The sequence below is a fragment of the Triturus cristatus genome, chromosome 4_2, assembly GCF_964204655.1.
Source record: "Triturus cristatus chromosome 4_2, aTriCri1.1, whole genome shotgun sequence".
NCBI lineage: Eukaryota > Metazoa > Chordata > Amphibia > Caudata > Salamandridae > Triturus > Triturus cristatus.
Window position 1 is genome coordinate 334,208,096 of NC_140586.1, and position 20,613 is coordinate 334,228,708.

General features: G+C 42.2%; 1 protein-coding gene across 2 annotated transcripts in view; it reads left to right on the plus strand.

The window, feature by feature from the left end:
- HMGCS2 (3-hydroxy-3-methylglutaryl-CoA synthase 2) overlaps positions 1-20,613 on the plus strand; it is a 57,963-nt gene that overhangs the window by 21,786 nt on the left and 15,564 nt on the right. For both annotated transcript variants that reach the window (XM_085601717.1, XM_085601718.1), the window contains exons 2-7: positions 1,745-2,199; positions 6,220-6,345; positions 7,178-7,342; positions 13,805-13,973; positions 14,057-14,227; positions 20,210-20,316. In XM_085601717.1, coding sequence (XP_085457843.1) covers positions 1,745-2,199; positions 6,220-6,345; positions 7,178-7,342; positions 13,805-13,973; positions 14,057-14,227; positions 20,210-20,316 — 1,193 coding nt within the window. The remainder of the gene's footprint in view (positions 1-1,744; positions 2,200-6,219; positions 6,346-7,177; positions 7,343-13,804; positions 13,974-14,056; positions 14,228-20,209; positions 20,317-20,613) is intronic.

Genomic DNA, 20,613 nt, shown 5'->3' on the forward strand with positions numbered 1-20,613 from the left:
GCTTGGTGATATTTACAATATGAGCCTTGAATATCACTTCTGTAGTAAATCCCCAATCCCTTGTGTTAATTAGACCATTTCCAAACAATGATCTTAGACTAATACACACTTTTATATATCCTAAAGGTGTATTTTCAGCCATAACGGACAAGATGATCTCCTCAGGCCCGCCAGTACTCTGTGGGGTCTTCTTGGCACCCTAAAGTCTATATCACACTTGTATTTGTGCAGAGTGTTAGGAAGGCTACTTGTGTTTGTGTGTCTAATGTGTCTAAGTGCTACTTATTAAAAAGTTACCTACTCATGACATGATTCTCATTGTATGAGGTTAGTGCTCTGGGACAGATCTAATAGAGGCATGTGTACAGTTCTTCATCAATATTGAAGCCGTTAGGTTCCATGCAGTCCAACTCCAAAATGTAAAATGTCTCCAGTTTCCTAAGTTCTTTCTCCCTATCCCCTCCTCTCTTTTTCTTAGGGACTTGGGCTGCACAGCTATATCTAAGATGCATGGGATCACTTTGATGTTATCTCTCAAAATGTCTGGCTACGGGGTATTGATGGCACAATTATGTTGTAAAACTCTCTTGTGCACTGGCAGAGTATTGCTTCCAACGTATAGCTTTTCACATGGGCATTTAAGTGTAGATACATCGTAGCTGGATTTGCATGCTAGATTTCCCCTTATCTTAATTTCTTTGTTGAAAGCTGTGGTCACTGAGGTTAGATTTACCATTCTTACAGGCTTTACATTTTGAGAACTTCCTGGACCTGTCCCAAGCCATGTTCTGCTAATATTGTGTGGGGTGTAATCACTCTTAACCAGATAATCTCTTAATGATTTAGATTAAGGGCTTATCAGGGTTTAGGGGTTAGTGAGGGCATTGGGTGGCAATGGTACCTCTTAGGGTTTAGGGTTGGGGAGGCTATCAGGTTAGTAAGGGTATTTTTAGTGTGGGTGATGGTATTTAGGTGGCAAGGGTATTTTTATGGTTTAGGGTGGGTAAGTGCACTTGGGTGGAAAGAGTGCTTTTAGGGTTTTGGGTAGGTGAGGACATTTGGGTGGCAAGGGTATTTTTAGGGTTTAGGGTGGGTGAGGGTATTTAGGTGGGAAGGGTATTTTTAGGGTTTGGGCTAGGTAAGGGCATTTTGATGGGAAGGGTATTTTAGGGTAAAGGATGAGTAAAGGAATCTGGTGGCAAGAGTGTATTTAGGATTCAGGGTGGGTAGGGTTATTGGGTGGTACTGGTATAGTTAAGGTTTAGGGGATTGATAAGGTATAAATATATATATGTACATATATTCACACACACATATATATATATCTTTCAACTTCTAAATACTTACATTTTTATTGTAAAGGCATGCGTGGTAAAGGCATATGCATGGTAAAGATTTACGTGGTAAAGGCATGCATGGTAAAGGCATTTGCATGGTAATTGATGTGTTGTAAAGGCATGCATGGTACCTGCATGTGTGGTTTCGTCATACAACCGTGGACTGGTCCCCAACATTTCAGTACATTGGTAGTATTCTATTTCTAAACACTAAAAATATTTGGCAGATAAGAGAACTGGGGCACAAGGAGATATACTAATTTGCCCAGAATCACACTATTTGTTATGTTGAAAGCAAAGATTATATGTAGGCATTTCTACGCCCAGAGCTGACAAGCTAAACACTAGACCCCACACTACACCTCATATAAATGAACCTCACTAACATCAGTGTGTGTTGTCCACAGCTTTGCCTCTGCTTCAGCCCTGTTCAAGGCCAGGTCTGACTTATGGCCACAGGACGTGGGCATCCTGGCCCTAGAGGTCTACTTCCCCTCTCAGTATGTGGACCAGACAGAGCTGGAGAAGTTTGACGGGGTGGACGCTGGGAAGTACACAGTGGGTCTGGGCCAGACGAAGATGGGCTTCTGCTCAGACCGTGAAGACATCAACTCCCTGTGCCTGACTGTGGTGCAGAGACTCATGGAAAGAAACCGCCTTTCGGGCTCCTCTATTGGCCGGCTGGAGGTGGGAACTGAGACCATCATTGACAAGTCCAAGGCAGTCAAGACCGTGCTGATGCAGCTCTTCGAGGGCTCTGGGAACACAGATATTGAGGGCATCGACACTACCAACGCCTGCTATGGAGGCACTGCTTCCCTCTTCAACGCTGTCAACTGGGTGGAGTCCAGCTCTTGGGATGGTAAGGGCAGTGCTACAATACGCCTGTGTGCTGTGCTGTGTCTAATGAGAAATCTGCTATCATATTTGCCTCGCTGGAAGAAGTTTCTACTGAATTGTTTCCCTTTTTGACTTTGAAACTCTTGAGTATTGAAGTCAATAGTAATCCAATAGCTACAGGTTAATATGCAGGGTGATCTCACTGAGAAGTTGACAGATGAAATCTTGTGTCTATTTTGTAAGGAAAGAGCAGGAGAAAGGCACACACATGCTCACTAGCTGTTTTTAAGATTAACATAATACGCCCATTCCTGTCTTTTCCCAGCACTAGTGCACAATGTGCTGCTTAGCGCCAATGCAGGCACCCTTGCACCATGGTGCAAGGGTGCCAGCGTTGTAGGCAGGATTGTTTATGTGCAGGAAGGGACACTTTCCTGCACAAAAACAATTCCCTAAGGCATTTGCCTTTCTTACATAGAATGAGGAAGTAACAAGGAGAAATAAAGATATTTCTCCTTATTAGGCCTGCCCTGGGAAGGTGTAAGATTCTTACGCCTTCCCAGGGCAGACTAATGCAAAGCAGCGTTAAATCAAATGTAATGGTTGTGTTGCTTTAGCACCCCGTTGCGTGGCACAAAAGCGACGCAACCCTGTGATAAATATGACCCTAAATCTTCCATTCAGATAATTGTAGCCTTTGGAAGCACCACGTCCCACAAGGGATTAACGAGGCCCACAGTGTAGGACATTGCTCCCTGCCTGAATCAAGGGACCCAAAAGACCATGGAAACAAGGGCGGTGTGATTTCTCTATCAGAAGTGGAAGATCAGGTGGTGTGCATTGTATGGCTGGTGTCCCACACTCAACACCACAGACTCTATGTGCCTTCACCTGGATTTTGCAGTCCAGGTCAGGTACTGTTACAAACATTCTGATAAGTACCTAGACACACAGGGCTGCAGTGCCAGGCTCTTCTAAAGGAGGCACCCATAGTAGGTGCATGTTGCATGTCTACAGGGCAAGTATAAAGGGGATTCCTTTTAGGGAGGCAGACACATACATACATTTCAGAAGAAATCCTGAGACATACAAGACAATGACTTACACAGGAAGTAATACAGATCACACTCTAGTGACCAGATCATTTGACGGGTTGTGAACAGCCATAGTAACTCTACCCTCCTGATCCCTCTTACCATGCTGGCTCTCAGGCGATATTATCTAGGGTAGTGACCGGATGTGCACGGCTATGGCTGCCAAGCTAGGCTCCAGTCTAGGCTAGACTGGATGTGTACTGTTGTCCTTGGGGCCAGCCTGTGCCGAGTACAAGGTAGGTGACGGCCTGGTATCCAGAGCCAAGAATAGGGGTTGTTCCCCTACAGTGTTGATAGAGCTAAACTGACGTCTTACTTTTCCCATTCTGACCGTTTTTGCCCTAAGCCGGTATCTGGGACCAGCCCAAGCACATGCTCTGGAACTGTGGAGGATAGGTCAACAAAGAGAAAACACTTAGGGGTCGATTTAAAAATAAATGTTTTGCGCATGGTTAGCGTCACAAAAGTGACACTAAACAGCACAATTCTTTCCCCCTAATTTACTTTCTAGTGCAAAATTTGTTTTGCTCTAAAAAGGACCCTGAAAGTAACGCAAAGCAGTGTGAAGCAATGCTTTGCGTTACTTAGCGCCAAGGGAGCTTTACATGGGTGGTACATGGGTATTCCCATGCTACCATTCATGTCTTTTGATGCAAAACCCTATCTACAAACAATTGTAGACAGGGTTTAGCACCAAAGGTTAACACCACTTCAAAGGAGGCTTTAACAGGAGAAATGTTTTGATTTCTCCTTTCTTTTCCGACTTTGCATGTGTGCAGCACTGTGCAGCACACATACAATGTGGGAAAAGTGTTTAAACTTGTCTAGGCATAGTATTTTGTACAGGAAGGGTACCCTTCCTGTACTAAACCTATGCTAGACTCAGGCACGCACCCTAGCGCTATGGCACTAAGGTGTGTGCCTGGCTCACCGCAGCTGAAATCCGCATCAGCGCTACGGAAAGGGGAGGAAAGAGCCATATCTCTGTAGATATCTCCTGCTCCCTCCCTGTCATGCACCGCAGCGCAGCCTCTTTGGGGGCTGCGCTGCGTTGAGTGTCTTTTTTGAAAATTTCCTTAGTATCTACTTATTTGGCTCTTGGACTAACCATATGCCTCGTGTCGGTTCTGTGAAAACCCTTAGTTTGTAAAATTTTAAGTGCAGGGGGCCAGAGTATTTCTTAGATTCTGATTCCACCCGATGCCTCTTTCTTCCACCATTCTACACCCCTAGTCCCTTTATTTCTATGTTGCATGTTCTTTTTCATCCCTGCTGTCACCCCTTGTAGATGTTTTGCAATCTTGCTTACTCATTCTTATCTCCTTTCCAGCCTTTCTCTCTGTCGCTCTCCCTCTCTTGTTTTGGGATAAAGTCTAATGATGAAAAATAAATCCTGTTTCCCAAAATGAGTGCCGATGGTCCCAGACAGCAACTACTGGCTCACATTAAACACTGCTCACATTAAACACTGGATACACTTAAGGGGTACTTGAGCATTATCCTGTCTGGAAGTATATGCCTCTCGGGCACTCTGCTCTCAACTCCTCACATAAAAACAGTGCTTAATTTGAGCCAGTGCTTTCTTAATTGTCAGCACGGGCACTTATGACAGTCCACCACATGGTAGCAGTGTCCGTATAATTTTGAAATAAGCACAACAACAGTTGTTTAATAATTGTTTATACATTACAATTAACGGATACCTGTCGCCCAAGCCTTTCTATAGCTTTGAGGGGCCTGGAATAGTCCAAATTGTAGAAGTGTCATGGTTAGTAGTTGTTATTGCCAGAGCAGGCAGTGGCAATGGGTGGTGCAAGTTGCAGTGGCTTCCTGACAAGGGCCTTGGCACTTCTGTTTTTTGGCAAATTAAGCACTACATAAAAAACCTTATAGCCCAGACAGACTATACGCCTACATATCTGTCAACATATCCAATCACACGCTAGCAGCCAGATACTGACCATGCAGTCCATTAGCACCCTTTTATTTGTAAGGGAAAGGTTATCTGCTGCCCCCACCTCCATACCCCAGAGGGCCACGTGCAGTACTGCTACATAAAGAACAAACCGGTGCATTCACACAGGTCTTTCACTTCCCTAATAGTACAAATCCCCCAATGTCCTAGTTCTTTTATCAGCTCACTTGGTAAGTAAGGTGCAATAACCACATACCACGTTAGGTAGGTTCCATCTCGTACTTCCCCATGGTGATTGAAACAGCTCTGGATGTCCAACCAAGGCATGCCAAGCTCCATGACTTTCTTGTCTAAAGGGCTTTATAAAGTACTCTGTAAAGTCTCTCTGACTAACAGGGGTTGCAATCGCAACTCTCCTTGAATAATAACATCAGCGTTTACAGCTATTTGCAGTTATCTTCTAATCCTTTGTTCTGATTTCTCTCTGATCCTTTTTCACATGACCAATGAAAGCACTTTGCCCACCAACAATTTAGGATAATAATGAAGGAACTCTTATGCATGTAGAGCCATTAGTGTCCAATGAAATAATGTTTAGGACCATAATACTTGAGGGCAGGACGCATGTTCTGTATTTGTCTTTGACACATGAATGACAGAGGTTTCAATCAGTGTATTTTGTCTTGGGTACTGGAAACTGTTGAGGTACTGCAATTGGCGGAAAGTTACATTGATTGGACCTGTTCAGACTTTCACACTATCTAAGATCCATGTTTAATCCCCTTAGTATGAGCAATGTTTAAAAAGCAGGTAAAAGGCAGTATAGCAGTGTACGTAAATGGCTGATCACCTTGCCACAACCCTACTTGTAGGTAATTCTCACTTGCGCAATTTGTGCTGGTTGCTGGTACGCACATATTGCCTTTCTAGGGCACGAGCTATCTATGTATGCAAGTGTTAGCTATTAATCAGATCACCTTCCCACCTGAATTCAACCTTAACCAATATCTTGTGTGTTTTCCTCACTATGTAGGCAGATATGCTTTGGTGGTGTGCGGCGACATCGCGGTATATGCTACAGGGAGTGCCCGGCCAACAGGAGGCGCTGGGGCTGTGGCAATGCTCGTTGGACCCAATGCCCCTTTAGCCCTTGAGAGAGGTTTGTACTAAATATTTATTTTATTGGATTGTTTTCTTCTTGCGGGGCTAGCGGTCAAATGTGTCAGAGGTGGCCTGCAAGAACATGACTTTGCCATTAAGGGTATATTGGAAGGGATGTAGGCAATGGGTAGAGTTGGGAACTCTTTATTTTTATTCTAACAAACCTCTGAATAGTGTTCTCATTTTCTCCTTCTCCTACCCTACTCATGATAAGAGCCCTTAAAGGCATTCATTTGGTAATAATGGCATTTAAAAACGCTCATCGCAAAATGAATTGTTACTTGGCGTTTAAATAAAAAGAATGATTATTTTTCAACTGATTTAATCAAACTTTGAAGGGTGAAATGGTGAGTTGGGCCTGCCAAGGTGCCAACCTTTCTAATGGGGTCTTCATACAGATCTCTGCAGAAGGCTGGCAGAGCACTCATACAGGTATCTGTTCAGGTCGACTCCCAGTTCAAGCAAACTCCTATATGAGAAGTGCTACCCGCTGGGTATACTACCGGAATCAAGTTATAAATATTGCGCTACAAAAATATCATAGCCAGAATATCAACTAAAAAAGTATCTTGAAAGGTAAGCTTACATAGAGAAGTACAGATTTACAATCAATATTCCCACATATATACCATTTTGATATATCTGTTCAAGGCACATAGATGTGGAGTTAAGAATAGTAAATCTAGCCTTATCTATATACACTTACTTTCACTATATTTTGGTAGATGATATTCTGGCTTCAAAATCTTTGTAGTACAATATTTTTGTGCTTGATATTCTGACATACAACCTCGTACTGCGCTTTATGCCTTTTCCTTTCTGTTCTCCAGGTCTAAGAGGGACGCACATGCAGCATGTCTATGATTTCTACAAGCCAGACCTGTCCTCCGAGTACCCTGTGGTGGATGGCAAACTCTCCATCGAGTGCTACTTCAGTGCCCTGGACCAGTGTTACGCAGTGTACCGCAAGAAGATTAATGAGCAGCGGCAGAGAGGTGAGTGTAGGAGGGCATGGATAGTCGTGGCATCTTCACTAGCATATTGCAATATCATTAAAGTAATTTCTACTGCCACCGAAAGCAGATATTGGGTTGTATTGCAGATTGTCAAAAGTAGTGGAACAAGCAACCTAATAATAATAATAATAATAATAAATTCTTTATTCGGTTTTTACGATTAAAAAACCATAAAAGAGCAGTTACAAATAGAACATCGCACATAGATTAAAGAATAATCCAAATTAAAGCTAAACAATTATCAGCTCATATAGTTAAAACCAAGGTTTTACAAAAATTCATTTAATCTACAAATACTGGGATCAAACCGCTGCTTACAAATTATTCCTATGTTGCAGAATACATTTAAGGAAGTTAAGAACAAGATAACAGGTCAATTCGGAATCTAGGCTTTGAAGGCGTAGCATTGCCGGTCGACACTGTCTTAGTCCCCAGCTCTTTAATAAAGGTAGTAACCAGACCCTCCTGTGTGGATGATGAAATTTACAAAACAGAATAGTGTGTAAATTTGTCTGAGTTGACACTTCATCACACGGACAAGGGGTGGAAACCTTCTCCCAGCTGTTTCTCTTGGGGAAGGATACTAGCCTAAAAAAGGAGTCAAATCTAAATCTTGTTAACAACATTCTGTGATAGGTGCTAATCTGTAATGTCAAATAAGGTTGGATGGAGTAAGTGGTCTGAATTAAATTAGCATGAACAACCGAGGGTTTCGATGCCACGGAGGTCAGTCTCAGGGACTCCAGATGCGTTAAAGCCAGTTTTTTAAGTCCTTTCTTTGACAATTCGTGAATTTTTTTTGGATCTGTGTAATAGATCTCCAAATCTAGATCCTTAAAAAAATTTTGTACATAGCACAACCATTGAATTGATACAGAGTGGTCTATGGCCATTGCGTCCATCAGAATTTCTTGTGAAAACACATTGTTCACGGAAGACCAGATACGACGCCAGAGCAATAGCGGTTGAATTCTTATCAGGTCCTCAAGGTAGGGAATACCAAGCTCCAGATGAAGGGCATATACTGAGGAGCTCATTGGTGCTGCTAAGAGAAATCTTAAAAAGTTATTTTCGGCGACCTGAAGGGTGCTGATTTCTGCGATTCCCCACAGGCCTGCTCCATAAAGGGCAATTGCCTGGCATTTAGCTACGTAAATTTTTAACAGCTCCACTGGAGGCCTTTTCCCTAGCCTCTGTGAAAAACTTATCAGGGACATTGTTGCTCTTTTAAACAAGTGACATCTGGCCTCCACTGCTGCTCTCCAGCTAAGCCTATCATCAATCATTATCCCCAAATAGCAGTACTTCGTAGTTACCTCAAGTTTTTGCTCTTTAAGAAAAATATTCTTTACACATTTTTTGGCTCGCCCGGCTACCATGACAAATGTTTTTTTCACGTTAACCTGTAAATCCAGGCTACCCATGAACTCAACGTATCTATTTAGGGATTTTTGCAGTTCGCGTGGGGTGCGGGCCAAAATGACCGCGTCGTCGGCGTAGAGCAAGGCGGGTATCAATCGCCGTTTGACCCGGGGTAGGTCCAGAGCCCCCCTCAACATCTCCGCCTCTAGGCCATTTGTGTAGAGGGAGAAGAGGAAGGGGGCAAGGACACATCCCTGCCTGACGCCTCGCTCCACTCCGAACGGCGTAGTCAATTCACCCTTTGTGCCAAAACGCACCCTAGCGGTGGCACCCGAATATAGTTCTCTCATAAAATCTACGAGAGATGAGTCCACTCCCATCAGTAACAAGATATTCCAAAGTTTCGTATGTGAAACGCAGTCAAAGGCGGCAGATAAATCTACGTATACCATATACACAGTTTCTTTTTTTCCTTGGCAGTATTTTCCCAGGATCAGACTGAGGTTCAGGGCCTGCTCTACCGTTCCAAACCCCTCCCGGAATCCAAATTGAAGGTCTGAAATAATGTGTCCCTCCTCTGCCCACTGCTGTAGTCGTTCAAGAACGATTCTACCGACCACTTTGCCTAGCGAATCTAAAAGGGAAATGGGACGATAACAATTGACATCTTGGCGGTCACCTTTTTCAAAAATTGGGACCATGATAGACTTTGTCCAAGAGTCCAACAGTCCCACTTTTGCCACTGCTATGCATACTCTAGTTAAAATGGGGGTCCAGAGGTCCGGGTTAAATTTAAACAAGTCTACTGGGACCCCATCGGGGCCTGGAGCTTTCCCGCTTTTGCTAGCATTCAAGGCCGCTATAACTTCAGCGATATCAAAAGTTAGGGAGATGGGATAGTTGACGTTTGGAAGACTATGATCTATTCTTTTACTGGTATTTACTGGGTTTTTAAAAATTTTTGAAAAATTTGTCACCCACGTAGCCTCATCGATAGCCACTTCTATCTTAGGGGTGTCTGCGCCCAAGAGATATGGAGTTTTAACAGTACGCCAAAAAGCCAAACTATCCTTAGATACAGCGCTAGTGTGCAAATCATCCCACAGTTTCATTTTTAATTCAGTGATTCTTTGCTTCCGTGCGGAGACATATTGACGCCTCAGCATTTGAATCAATTCTGAATCTCTCACTGTTTTTTTTAGTTCCTTTTTTAAGTTGGACAGGGCCATGGTACAGGAATGATTAAACGATCCTTTTTTGGTCGAGGGTGACCTCCTAGATGTTATTGTAAGAAGTTCCTTAATCTTTTCCAGTATTAGTAGAAAGTTGGTTAAAACAGCTTCTTCACGTAACGTTGGATCAAGGCAATTGGTTATATTTACATATGACTCCATTACCAATTTCGCCGTGATTATCTCCGGATCCAGCGTCTCCCACTTTACTGTATAACCATTTGTCCTGCCCAACTCCAATTTATTTTGAGCGAGCGTAGAGGCGATTACACTAGTTTCCGGTTGTCCCTTCAATTGTTGGAGTTCTAGTCTAAGAGCGGAGTGGTCACTAAAAGTATTTAGCAATACCTCAAAGGACCTTACTCGAGGTAATAAGCCTGGGGAGAGAAGAATATAATCTACTGTAGTGCTGAAGCCCCTTGGTTGTAAAAAGTTAGAGTCCGGGATCAGTTTGTTTACTATTTCCAGTTCTAAGTCAACCAGCATATTGTTCATTGCAATCCCCGTTTTACTATGATTAAAGTGCATGATAGGAGCGTTCTCTTCATCCACAATTCCACATCTATTTTTCCCGACATGAGGGCATGGGTGGATATTTAAGTCTCCTCCACATATAAGGTGGACTGGGCCCTTACCAAGTGGAGAGTTATGACCCAATTTCTCCTTAATTAGATTGATGAGAGACAAAAATTGTTCCTCGTCAAGATTATTATAGACATTGAGCAAAAGAATAGGCTCACATTTCTTATAGAGGAGCTTTAATAGTTGGAAAGCAACCTAATTCTAATTTCATTCCAACGATCTCCATTAGCAGTGAAACACGTGTCATTCAATGCAATCACGGCCATCGACTTCACCCATCAACCCACTTCCATCCAACCACTTTGAGCATTTTCCACTAAATAAATACCCTCCAATTCAATTGTAACCATCTCCAGCCAAACACATCATCCCATGCTCAACTTAGCTCTGTGGAAAAAGCCAACTTCCATCCAGCCCCTTCTCAATTACATCGTCCTGGTGCAAGGTGCCTTCCATTCAATCCCATCCCAAGGATTCTTGTTCCACCAAACAACTTTTATCCCATTTAACCTCAGATGTTTTCTTATTCAACTAAAATACTTCTGCACCATCCCACCACAAACTCCATACAAATGTTAATCTAATCTTATCCAACCATCCACTTCTCCCAAAAAACTACTTACATCCTAGCTGAACCTTCTTTCCATCTTATTTCATCCGTCTCACTCTATACAACTTTCATTCCAGTGATGTCCATCTGAAACTACACCGCTTTCAGTCTCTCCAGTATTAACCACCTCCAAACAACCAACAGTTCAATCATGTAAACATTCGCTTGTTGAAACTGCATCTTTTAGTAACTAATGAACTCAGTGTGTACGTGACCATTTTCACTTCAAATACAGCCACACAGCCATGCAGACACTCGGCATGTAAGGAAATCACACCATCGATCACTCACCATAGTCAGCCCATGTAAACTGATTACAATGCCTACTTGCTCCCAGTATGGGTGCCAGACCTCTCGGAGTCCATACATACATGAGACCAGGTCTCCCTTTCACACCCTTACACATACTTTGTTACAGCCTTATGCTTTTTGTCAAATAATACTTCTCTCTTCCTACAGCCCTTTATTGCTTGTTTTATTGTGCTTTCCATTCGTTTCCTTTCTTGTTGTTTCTTACCGTGGGGTAAAGGGGCACTGAGTGCAGTAGACTGGTAGATGATTCAAGATTCTGCACATTAAGTGGGAGAAGGAGTTGACTGGAGTTTCTATTTAGGTTTGACCCAGGTGGCTAGTGTGAGAGCAGGATTGATGCGCAGAGGGTTGTTTTCCCAGATTCTGGATGTATTGCTATAGAAAATGTACATCAGGGATTCCTGCCTGGCATTGCACTGTTGCCCTGTTCTGTTGAGAATGTTCTACTTTGTAGGTGATGCAGCAGGTCTTTATGATGATGAGTAGCTAGTAGATCCACCAGATGTAATCTTATTTCCTCAGTCGCCTGAGATGGTGAGAAGCCCAGGGGATTCACCACCCAGTTGAGATAAGACAAGATAAGACAAGATAAGGCTGTGGGTCTGCAGAGAGATATTGCGTAATTTTCTCTATTAACGATATCTGTATTTATCTATCTGTTTTTTGTGCCCTCTTTTGAAGGAGAGGTCCGTGGCATTGGTGGCTCTGACTGTTTGATCTTTACTATATTTTCTGTGAAGAAAGTGATGATGATGTACGTTTTTCAGAGTGGATGATGAGCGTGTATGGCATGAGGATGATGCAGTATGTTATGCTTAACTAGAGCTCTGCTTCTATTGATGTCATCAGTGGTGGCCAAATTGCAGTCGGTAGCTTTGACTTTAATGATATGGCTTCTTCAGGAGGAACAGCAAATGTTTAATTATGGGATGCATTTTGTGCCATTTATCTTATTGTTCGCATATGGAGCACTTCTTGTCAAAAAGTCCTTTTGTAGATTATAATTTCATTGCTGTGTCAATGTTGGCTTTTATGGTGATTCTAAGACAGCACTGGAGTGACAGAACATTAGGGAGGGTTGCATAGTTGGTGATAGTTGGTGATAGGGTACGTTCATACCTGAGTCTGTCAATTGTGAGTGGGCTTTAAAGGAATGATAATGGTTCCTCGCTGGTTTTAGTTGCACTTGTGATGTATGAACAATGGGATGGCAAAGTGATGGATGGACAATGGGATGGCAACGTGATCCGCTGTATGTTAGCCCTTGACGCACTGAGTGAGGATATCTAGAAGGTTCGGAACACCACTCTCATTTTCTTGGAGGACCTGTCCACTGGGATTTTTAAACTCGACAATTGGGATGTTGATGGTCTGGTTGATGGAAGGGTTTATGGTGAGTTTTCCCCTTATAATAGGAGAGTGCATGGGAGGTAACAATGATACGAGGTGCCATGTGGGCAAGAGTGCTCTAACTGTGCTGCGGCCTGACAGAGGTCTTCTAAGGCTTTTGCTCATTGGCAGATGTCTGGGAATGCTGAGCATGTTGCATGCCTAGTGCTCTAGTAAATATTTGTCTGCTTCCTAAGTTGTACCTCGTCATGGGAAAGAAGAGGACTTCTGTTGGGTTCCTGATTGGTTGTCAGCGGATTTCTAGGCGATATTATGATTGAGGGAAAGTTGCTTTATGGTTTGCCCTATTTGGCAAGCAGGGGATGTCCAGGTGAAGTCAGCATTTCACGTTGTTGAGCTTCACTTTTAGCAGGCTTTCCCTCTCCTCCCTGCCTCCTTCTCTTTACCTTCTTAACTGTCTCTATATCCCTGGATGTCAGTCTTTCTCTCTCATTCTCACACCAACCAGCAAAGTGAATTGCCTCTTCATACTGTGCGATTTTTATTATGTCCCTAGTGCTGTTACCTCCCTTACCTTTTTCTATACCTCGATGTTACTTGGCTCTTCTGCGGGTAGACTAGTCTCAGAACGGCTGTTAGTTGTGAAATCTAGTATGTCTTGTTCTTACTTCATCTGCCAGGCCTTCTTGCATAGTACAAGATAGCTGCGTTTTATTTTCTGTCTCTCATTGAGTGCCTTATCTTTTATATCTGATCTTCACTGATTACGTCTCTTGTTCATGTTCACCTTTCTGTCCCACTGTGAGTGTTTTCTGTCAATCATTCCTGCCTCTACTTTGCCTCTTGTGAGGGGGCGTTTCATTGAGTTTCTTATCGTCTCACTTCTGCCCCTTCACCGCCTTCTCAGTGAGTGTTTTGCTGCGTTTTAAGCCCATCCCTCTCTGTGTACCTCTCTGTGCTTGCAGTGTTTTACTCCCTTTGTTCTCTTCCCAGATGGCATCTCCGAGCCCTTCACCCTGAATGATTTCCAACACATGATCTTCCACACTCCCTTCTGTAAGCTCATTCAGAAGTCCTTCGCTCGATTGATGCTCAACGACTTCCTCAGTGATCCCAATGCCAACACAGAATCGGGGATATATAAGGGCTTGCAAGCCTTCAGGTGAGGAAATATGAAGTTAAAGTGCCTTTTCAATTGAATTTGTTTCATCTTTAGGAAATTAATACAACAACTTCTTTCTGTAGGAATTTAAAGCTGCAAGACACGTATTCCAACAAAGAGGTGGAAAAAGCTTTCTTGAAAGCCAGTCAAGGTGTCTTTAACCAGAAAACGAAACCATCACTTCTGCTCGCCACACAAAATGGGAACATGTATACACCGTCTGTATATGGCTGTCTGGCTTCAGTTCTGGCACAGTGAGTACAGACCATTATCTGATTGATCAGTAAGGAGCTTCAGTACACTTTAGACAGAAACATGATAGTAATGTAGGCATGAAAATCATTAACGAAAGCCAGAAAGGTGGGGGAAGGGTTCAGCATGCTCCCTTGCCATAGATCAAGGACTGGTTTTGTATATTATAGTACATGCCTAAACACAGAAAAACCTCAATACATTTAAACGCATTTACACCTGCTCCAACCCCTGAGAGTGCAATACTAAAATTGAAAATTATTCTATGGTTTAACAGGCAACGACCTGAGCATCTGGTTTTGACTGGCAATTGCTGATAGGGCAGAGAAGGTTTTTTTTTGGGTGTTATAGCAGTTTGTGATTTAGTCCTCTGGCTCATTAGGACTGCAGCGCTGATTTCACCACTTATTTCTTGTGTACAAAGTGGCAGTTAGCCTAAAAAAAGTAGCCAATCACCCCCCTGAGAAGTTGCAGCTACAGTCTCATCTATTTCCTCAATATTAATGTTATGGACAACATTATGGTCTAACATAAAGGCAGTACAGGCAGACGGCAATGCCACCTATTAAAGACTAAGCATAGAGAAAGACAAGACAGACAGTATCAGCAAGAATCAGCTTGATAACTTTGATTTGACTTGGATGGAAAATGTGGAGAATAAGAGAAGAAAGAACAATCTGCGGCCACCTGGCATCAATGAAGATACAGAGACTTAGATAAATATCAAAAGCTTCTTGTTACAATATTTTCCATGTTAAACTCTGATGGCAAGTTGTACATTCAGAAGATTTACAGAATCCCCTCAACAATAAAAAAGATATACCAAAGGAGGGGACTTGTTATTAACAGTCCAATGAGTCACAGGAATCTTCATGAAAAGGGAGAATATACAACTCCTCCAGAACTATTGCACAGGGATGACTGACTAGAGAATAAAAACTCACTATGATGAATGAACGTACAAATGGCATTAACACTGTATATGGATATTGAAGGCTACATCCCAAAGAAACACTACATCTTTTAGCCAGTCACAACAAACTGCTATCTATAACATACATGTGGCATTTAATGCCAAATTCATCAAAGGATGTTGTTGCTGTCCTTCATTTTGCTTGATGCATATGCTTCTTTATGAGCTAATTGTTCCTATAGCTGTTAATTTAGCTTAGGTGGATGGATTGCCAAGCTTCAGGGTAGGTGGAGGCCATGGCAACCTGCAACCACAAATATCGCTCCCCGCCGAAAATGTACAATACCAGCATGTACGTCTTTGCAGGAACAAATCAACAAGGATGTTTCTTTTCTGAAAACTAAAAACGATGCCCTAGATGTGCTGGGAGTTTTCTCTCAGGTTGTGTGGATTACAATGACTTTGCTCCTGTACCAACGTTTATGAAGACCAAAGCAACAGTGGGTGAATGCCAGCAAAATAACTTAAGGTTAAACGAGAAAAATCCAAAGTTCAAGTTTTAGATGACAACATTGGAAGAGATTAAAATACTCAATTCCTGACATACTGGCAATAAACTGCATAGAATTTGAGGTGGATAGGGTACTTTGCAATGTTGATAGCATCAAACCAAAATTTTGAGGGCCAAACGTTACTTTTTTTTAGAAAGAACACAAAATGTTTATAAAACCAGACCGAAAAGGGCAGATCCACAGAGGTGAAGTGTTGCACCCTGGCAGGGCTTTTAGAGATCATGAGATTGAGGTGAAGGATCGTAATGAGAATTTGAAATGGACCCCACCCATCCTGTTCTCACTGAAGACTACAATGAATTATTAGTCTTCTCAATTGCTACTAAGTGATTGATATATACTTGCAAAATTAGCATTTTGCATGGCGAAGTATGTGGGTTAACCAGTGAATTCCCTTTCATGCCAATAACACAGTTCACCCCAAAATTGTTATATCTCCATAATGCATTATCTAGAGAAGGAACATCATCTGTGAATTCATGAACACACTGATCATTCCTTATCCAAGTCGTGACTCCCAGCTTACAAGAAACAAGGGTCCATCGCCACTTTAAAGTTCATTCAGAACATTTTACAACTCTACTATTTAAGAGTTTTGTAAAGGCCAGTGGAGAAAATGGGTGCCAAGACCAACTGGATTTTACGCAGTGAATGCCCTACTTTTAACAATACTTTGCTCTCTGAAAAATGGCTGATGGAAAAGTTAGCTATGACATTTGTCCACCCTTAACATTTGCTGTAGCAAGAAATCCTTAGACATCCTAAAGCACATCACATGCAATTGGTTTTCATATACTGGGGGCCAGATTTATCAAGGTTTTGCACCGCCCTTGAACCACACCAGGGGGCGCAAGGGCGACGCAAAACCTACATGAGATTTATCAAGCGATGCAAAACCACCTTGCATGGTCCGGTATGGTTTGATAAATCAAGAGTAGGGCAAGACAGCACAAATTGCTGCCTTGTGTTAGTCAGCCCCAAGGAGGCATTCCATGGGTTTTTGGTGAATTCCCAGATCTACCATTAGAGGTAGACCTCGGAATGTGTCAAAATGCAACGCCTCCCCAGGTGAGGCATAACGTGGAGAAATATCCTAATTTCGCCTAGTTTTTTCCTCTTTCTACATGCGCCGCATTCTTCAGCACACACAGACGTGTGGAAAATACCCACCAGGATTGTTTTTCTGCAGGAATGTGTCTCTTCCTGCACAAAAACAATCCTGCTTACAACGCAGGCTCCCCTGCACCACGTTGCGAGGGTGCCTGCATTGGCACTAGGCAGCCAAAAGTGAGCCAGCACTAGGAAAGGACAGGAATGCGCCGTATAATGTTAAATATGGAACATTCCTGCACTTTCGCACAGCACAGTAAGGTGGCTTGTTGCATTGCACTGCAAGAAAAAATGATAAATATGGGCCTTAATGTGTTAAGGTAGTCTTTTGTCATCCTAGCAGTAGCCTGTGGCTGTGCAATGCGATGACTGCGATCATTGATGAAAATATCTCCAATCTGTTGCAGTAACTATGGGGCCGGTTCACATAACTAACTTAAGACAAAATCCTAAACTTACTACTTTTGGTATTCACAGAAGTTAGGATTTTGTCTTAAGTTTGTCTTAACTTAAGACAAAATCCTAACTTAAGTCTGTCTTAAGTCTGTCTTAAGTCTGTCTTAAGACAAACTTAAGACAAAATCCTAAATTCTGTGAATACCAAAAGTAGTAAGTTTAGGATTTTATCTTAAGTAAGTTCTGTGAATCGGGCCCAATATGAGTAGCTGTACTGGATTTATTAGTTTGTATCATTATTTGTATTTTTTTAAGTTTATATACATTTACAATCTTAAATTGAGGACACACAATTTGTATTCAAGGTAGCATCTGTGTAACAGATTTCAGAGAAGACTCTTATCCCTCCATATTATGTGCGGACCTCTTGATGGCATCTTATAAACGCCCCTGCTTCCCCCTGGTCTCCTGCCAGGACACCAAGTCACATTAGCTGTCTCTCCATCATTCCATCTGTCCTCTACTGCCACATTGGAAGCAATCCTCGCAATTTCTGTCACCAGTATATCATATGCGAGTATTTGCAGTTTTTCCATAATCTCAGGAGGTATATCTTAGCTGCTATACGCTTTGAACTTAACCATGTGGTTTGCTATTTTTGAGGCTTCCTGGATGTAATGAAAAATAGGTACTCATTCCTCCTTCAGTAGCATCCTTGTTGCTCTGAGGTTAGGCTTCCCAGACTTTGTCCCAGGAAACCTCAGCCCTTTGTCATTGCTACAACATATAAAAGGTGCTACCTCTCTCGTCATTACATCTTCAATACTTAGGGTGGTTTGCTAGCACCATCATGCATAGCTCTTCTAGTGTTGAATCTCATGCATGAAATATCTTACATAGTGTTAGCTTCAGTCTCACCTCTGTCATCAGTTTCTGTTGTGTTTCCATTATTTTTTGCCACCTTTTTCCCCCCAATTCCTGTCTTACTGCATGGACGTAAATCTACCAGAATACCAGGTACAGTGAAAGAGATAGCACTCTATCTTTGACTCCAAATAACAACACACAGTTTGCCCTGTCTCATCCCTTGCCACTCAGTAGCATCTCAATTGCTGATGCTGTTGGGGTGGAGAAAAGGAGTAAAAAACAACACAGAAAGTAATCCTGCCTCTTAGAGTCCTGTCTACATTCTGTGCCTGCAGTTGGCATCAAAACCCCTTAAACAAGTTGTAGCATAGACAGCTATGGATATTAATGGCAAACAAGGGGTTGCAACTGCTCAGCCTTGCTTCCCCTAATTGACATCCATGTTTTACTGCCATTCCCACCACTATATTATTGGTTGGCTATTTTCTCTATATGTGTTGTATGTATGTGGTATTTCTATAGTGCAAACCTAGCCAAAAGGCAGGGGAGCACTGTGCATGGTCAAAGACAATCATAAAGTCAGTGAGTAATAAGAGAGAAAGCTGGATTGTGGATGGTTAATGCATTGTGATGTAGTGTTCTTTAAAGAGGTGGGGTTTCAACTCTCCTAAATTGGAGCAGCTTTGGGGTGGTCCTGATGTATATGGGGCTTTTGTTCCAGTTTCTAGAGTCATGGATGGATGTCCTGCTCTCTTGTTTTTCCTTTTTTACACTTCTTAGTCTGCAGTCTGATGGTGTCCTGACTGCTGGTGTGCTGAGAACCACCAGAGATGGTGAGCTTGTCTGCAAGATAAGCGTGAGCGGTGGCCCTAGTGCCCTTTTTACTGATCCAGTTGGTATTCAAGATGGTACAGGTTAGCAAGGGGATCCAGTGGAGTTCCTTCAGGGTGGGAGAGATGTGATTAGATTTCTTAAGGCCGCTAAGTGTTCAGCTACTAAACATCTGTAGTTTCCACATTTACTTATCCTGTGTCAGAGCAGGGTGTTATTTAGTATAATGACTCCCTTTCTTTCTTGTTGCTAAATCCAGTGCATCAGCTGCACGCACTTCTATGCTTGATCACTTAAGACTCTGAATTCTGCTCTGAGTTTTGGGAAGTCTTTTCCTCACCAAGTTGCACAATATGTCATAATGTTTTCATCAGTCCATTTTTCCATTAAGTCTCCTGTTTTGCTATCATGACCGCCATTGTGTAACATTGAGGAACTTCTGTAGATCTGCAGAGAGAAGTCCATCACATAAATGTGTTACCTCTTTCATTGTAAAGAGCTGGTTGCTGTTGATATTTGAAAAGGGCCACACAACAGATCTCTGAGAACATTGCTATGCATCAAGCGAGATGGTGGATTAGTAACCTTTGCTGTCCAACATCATTCTCCACCATTACCCATCTGACTGTTTAATTCTGAGTTTCCCAACTTGGTAAATTTACATGCTCAACATTAAGAGGATTCTACGAATCAGGTACGTAAGAGATCAGATATTCACTTCATAAAGCAGTTGTGTCCAAGCTCTCCCATTGCATCTACTCATGTTTCACAAAGAAACAATTCACGCTTGTTAGAGATGCCCCTCCCTGGTGCATGTGTTTGAGAATCACTTCTTTTAAAATGTACTTTTGGAGGTCTCAATAGCAGCAAAACACATTTTATGCTAATGTAAAAAAAATGAAAGAGTAACATGGGAAAATTACAACAGACTATATATATATAAGCACAGTGTTAATACAAGTAAACACAAGACAAGAACCTTCCTAGCAGAGTTCTCTATCTGCAGTAAGACCAATGGGTTTGAAAGACGGGAGTCCTAAGCAGATGATCAGTTTGATTTGGAGTGCACATTCCATCACATACTCTACATATATATTTCAGTGGTATCTTACTTATGATGAGAAAGGAATCTGGTATTTATAGGATTACAGGAATATCTGGAAATTAGGTGAGAAGTGGACATGAAAACCATATCTCTCTTTTGAGCTCTACCAAATAGGCAGCAATGTAAAGATGCTGATGTTCTTAATAGATGATGGTATGATAAAGATCCCACTTTTGCATTTTTTCTGCAGAAATTCAGCAGAGCAGCTTGCTGGGTCAAGAATCGGTGCATTTTCCTATGGATCCGGCTTAGCCTCAAGCATGTTTTCTATCAAAGTCTCTCAAAACACTGCACCAAGTGAGTGTCTCATTCCACCTTTTTGCTCGCTCTCTCTTTCTCTCGCTCTCTCTCTCCCAGACTATTTCTCAAGTTCAATATGTTGCCAAAAACATGGTCAACCTTTGGTCACATATGGCTGAACATTGATGAGTTTTCAAAAACTGTGGTACATTCATGAATGAAAAAAACAATAATTATTTGTTCTTTAAAAATATGTGATTTTAAAATCTTTATCTATAGTCTGTCTCAAACCACTCACTTTGTCTTTTGGGGATCACAGAATATTTGGAAATCTGGCATTGGTAGCACATCCTT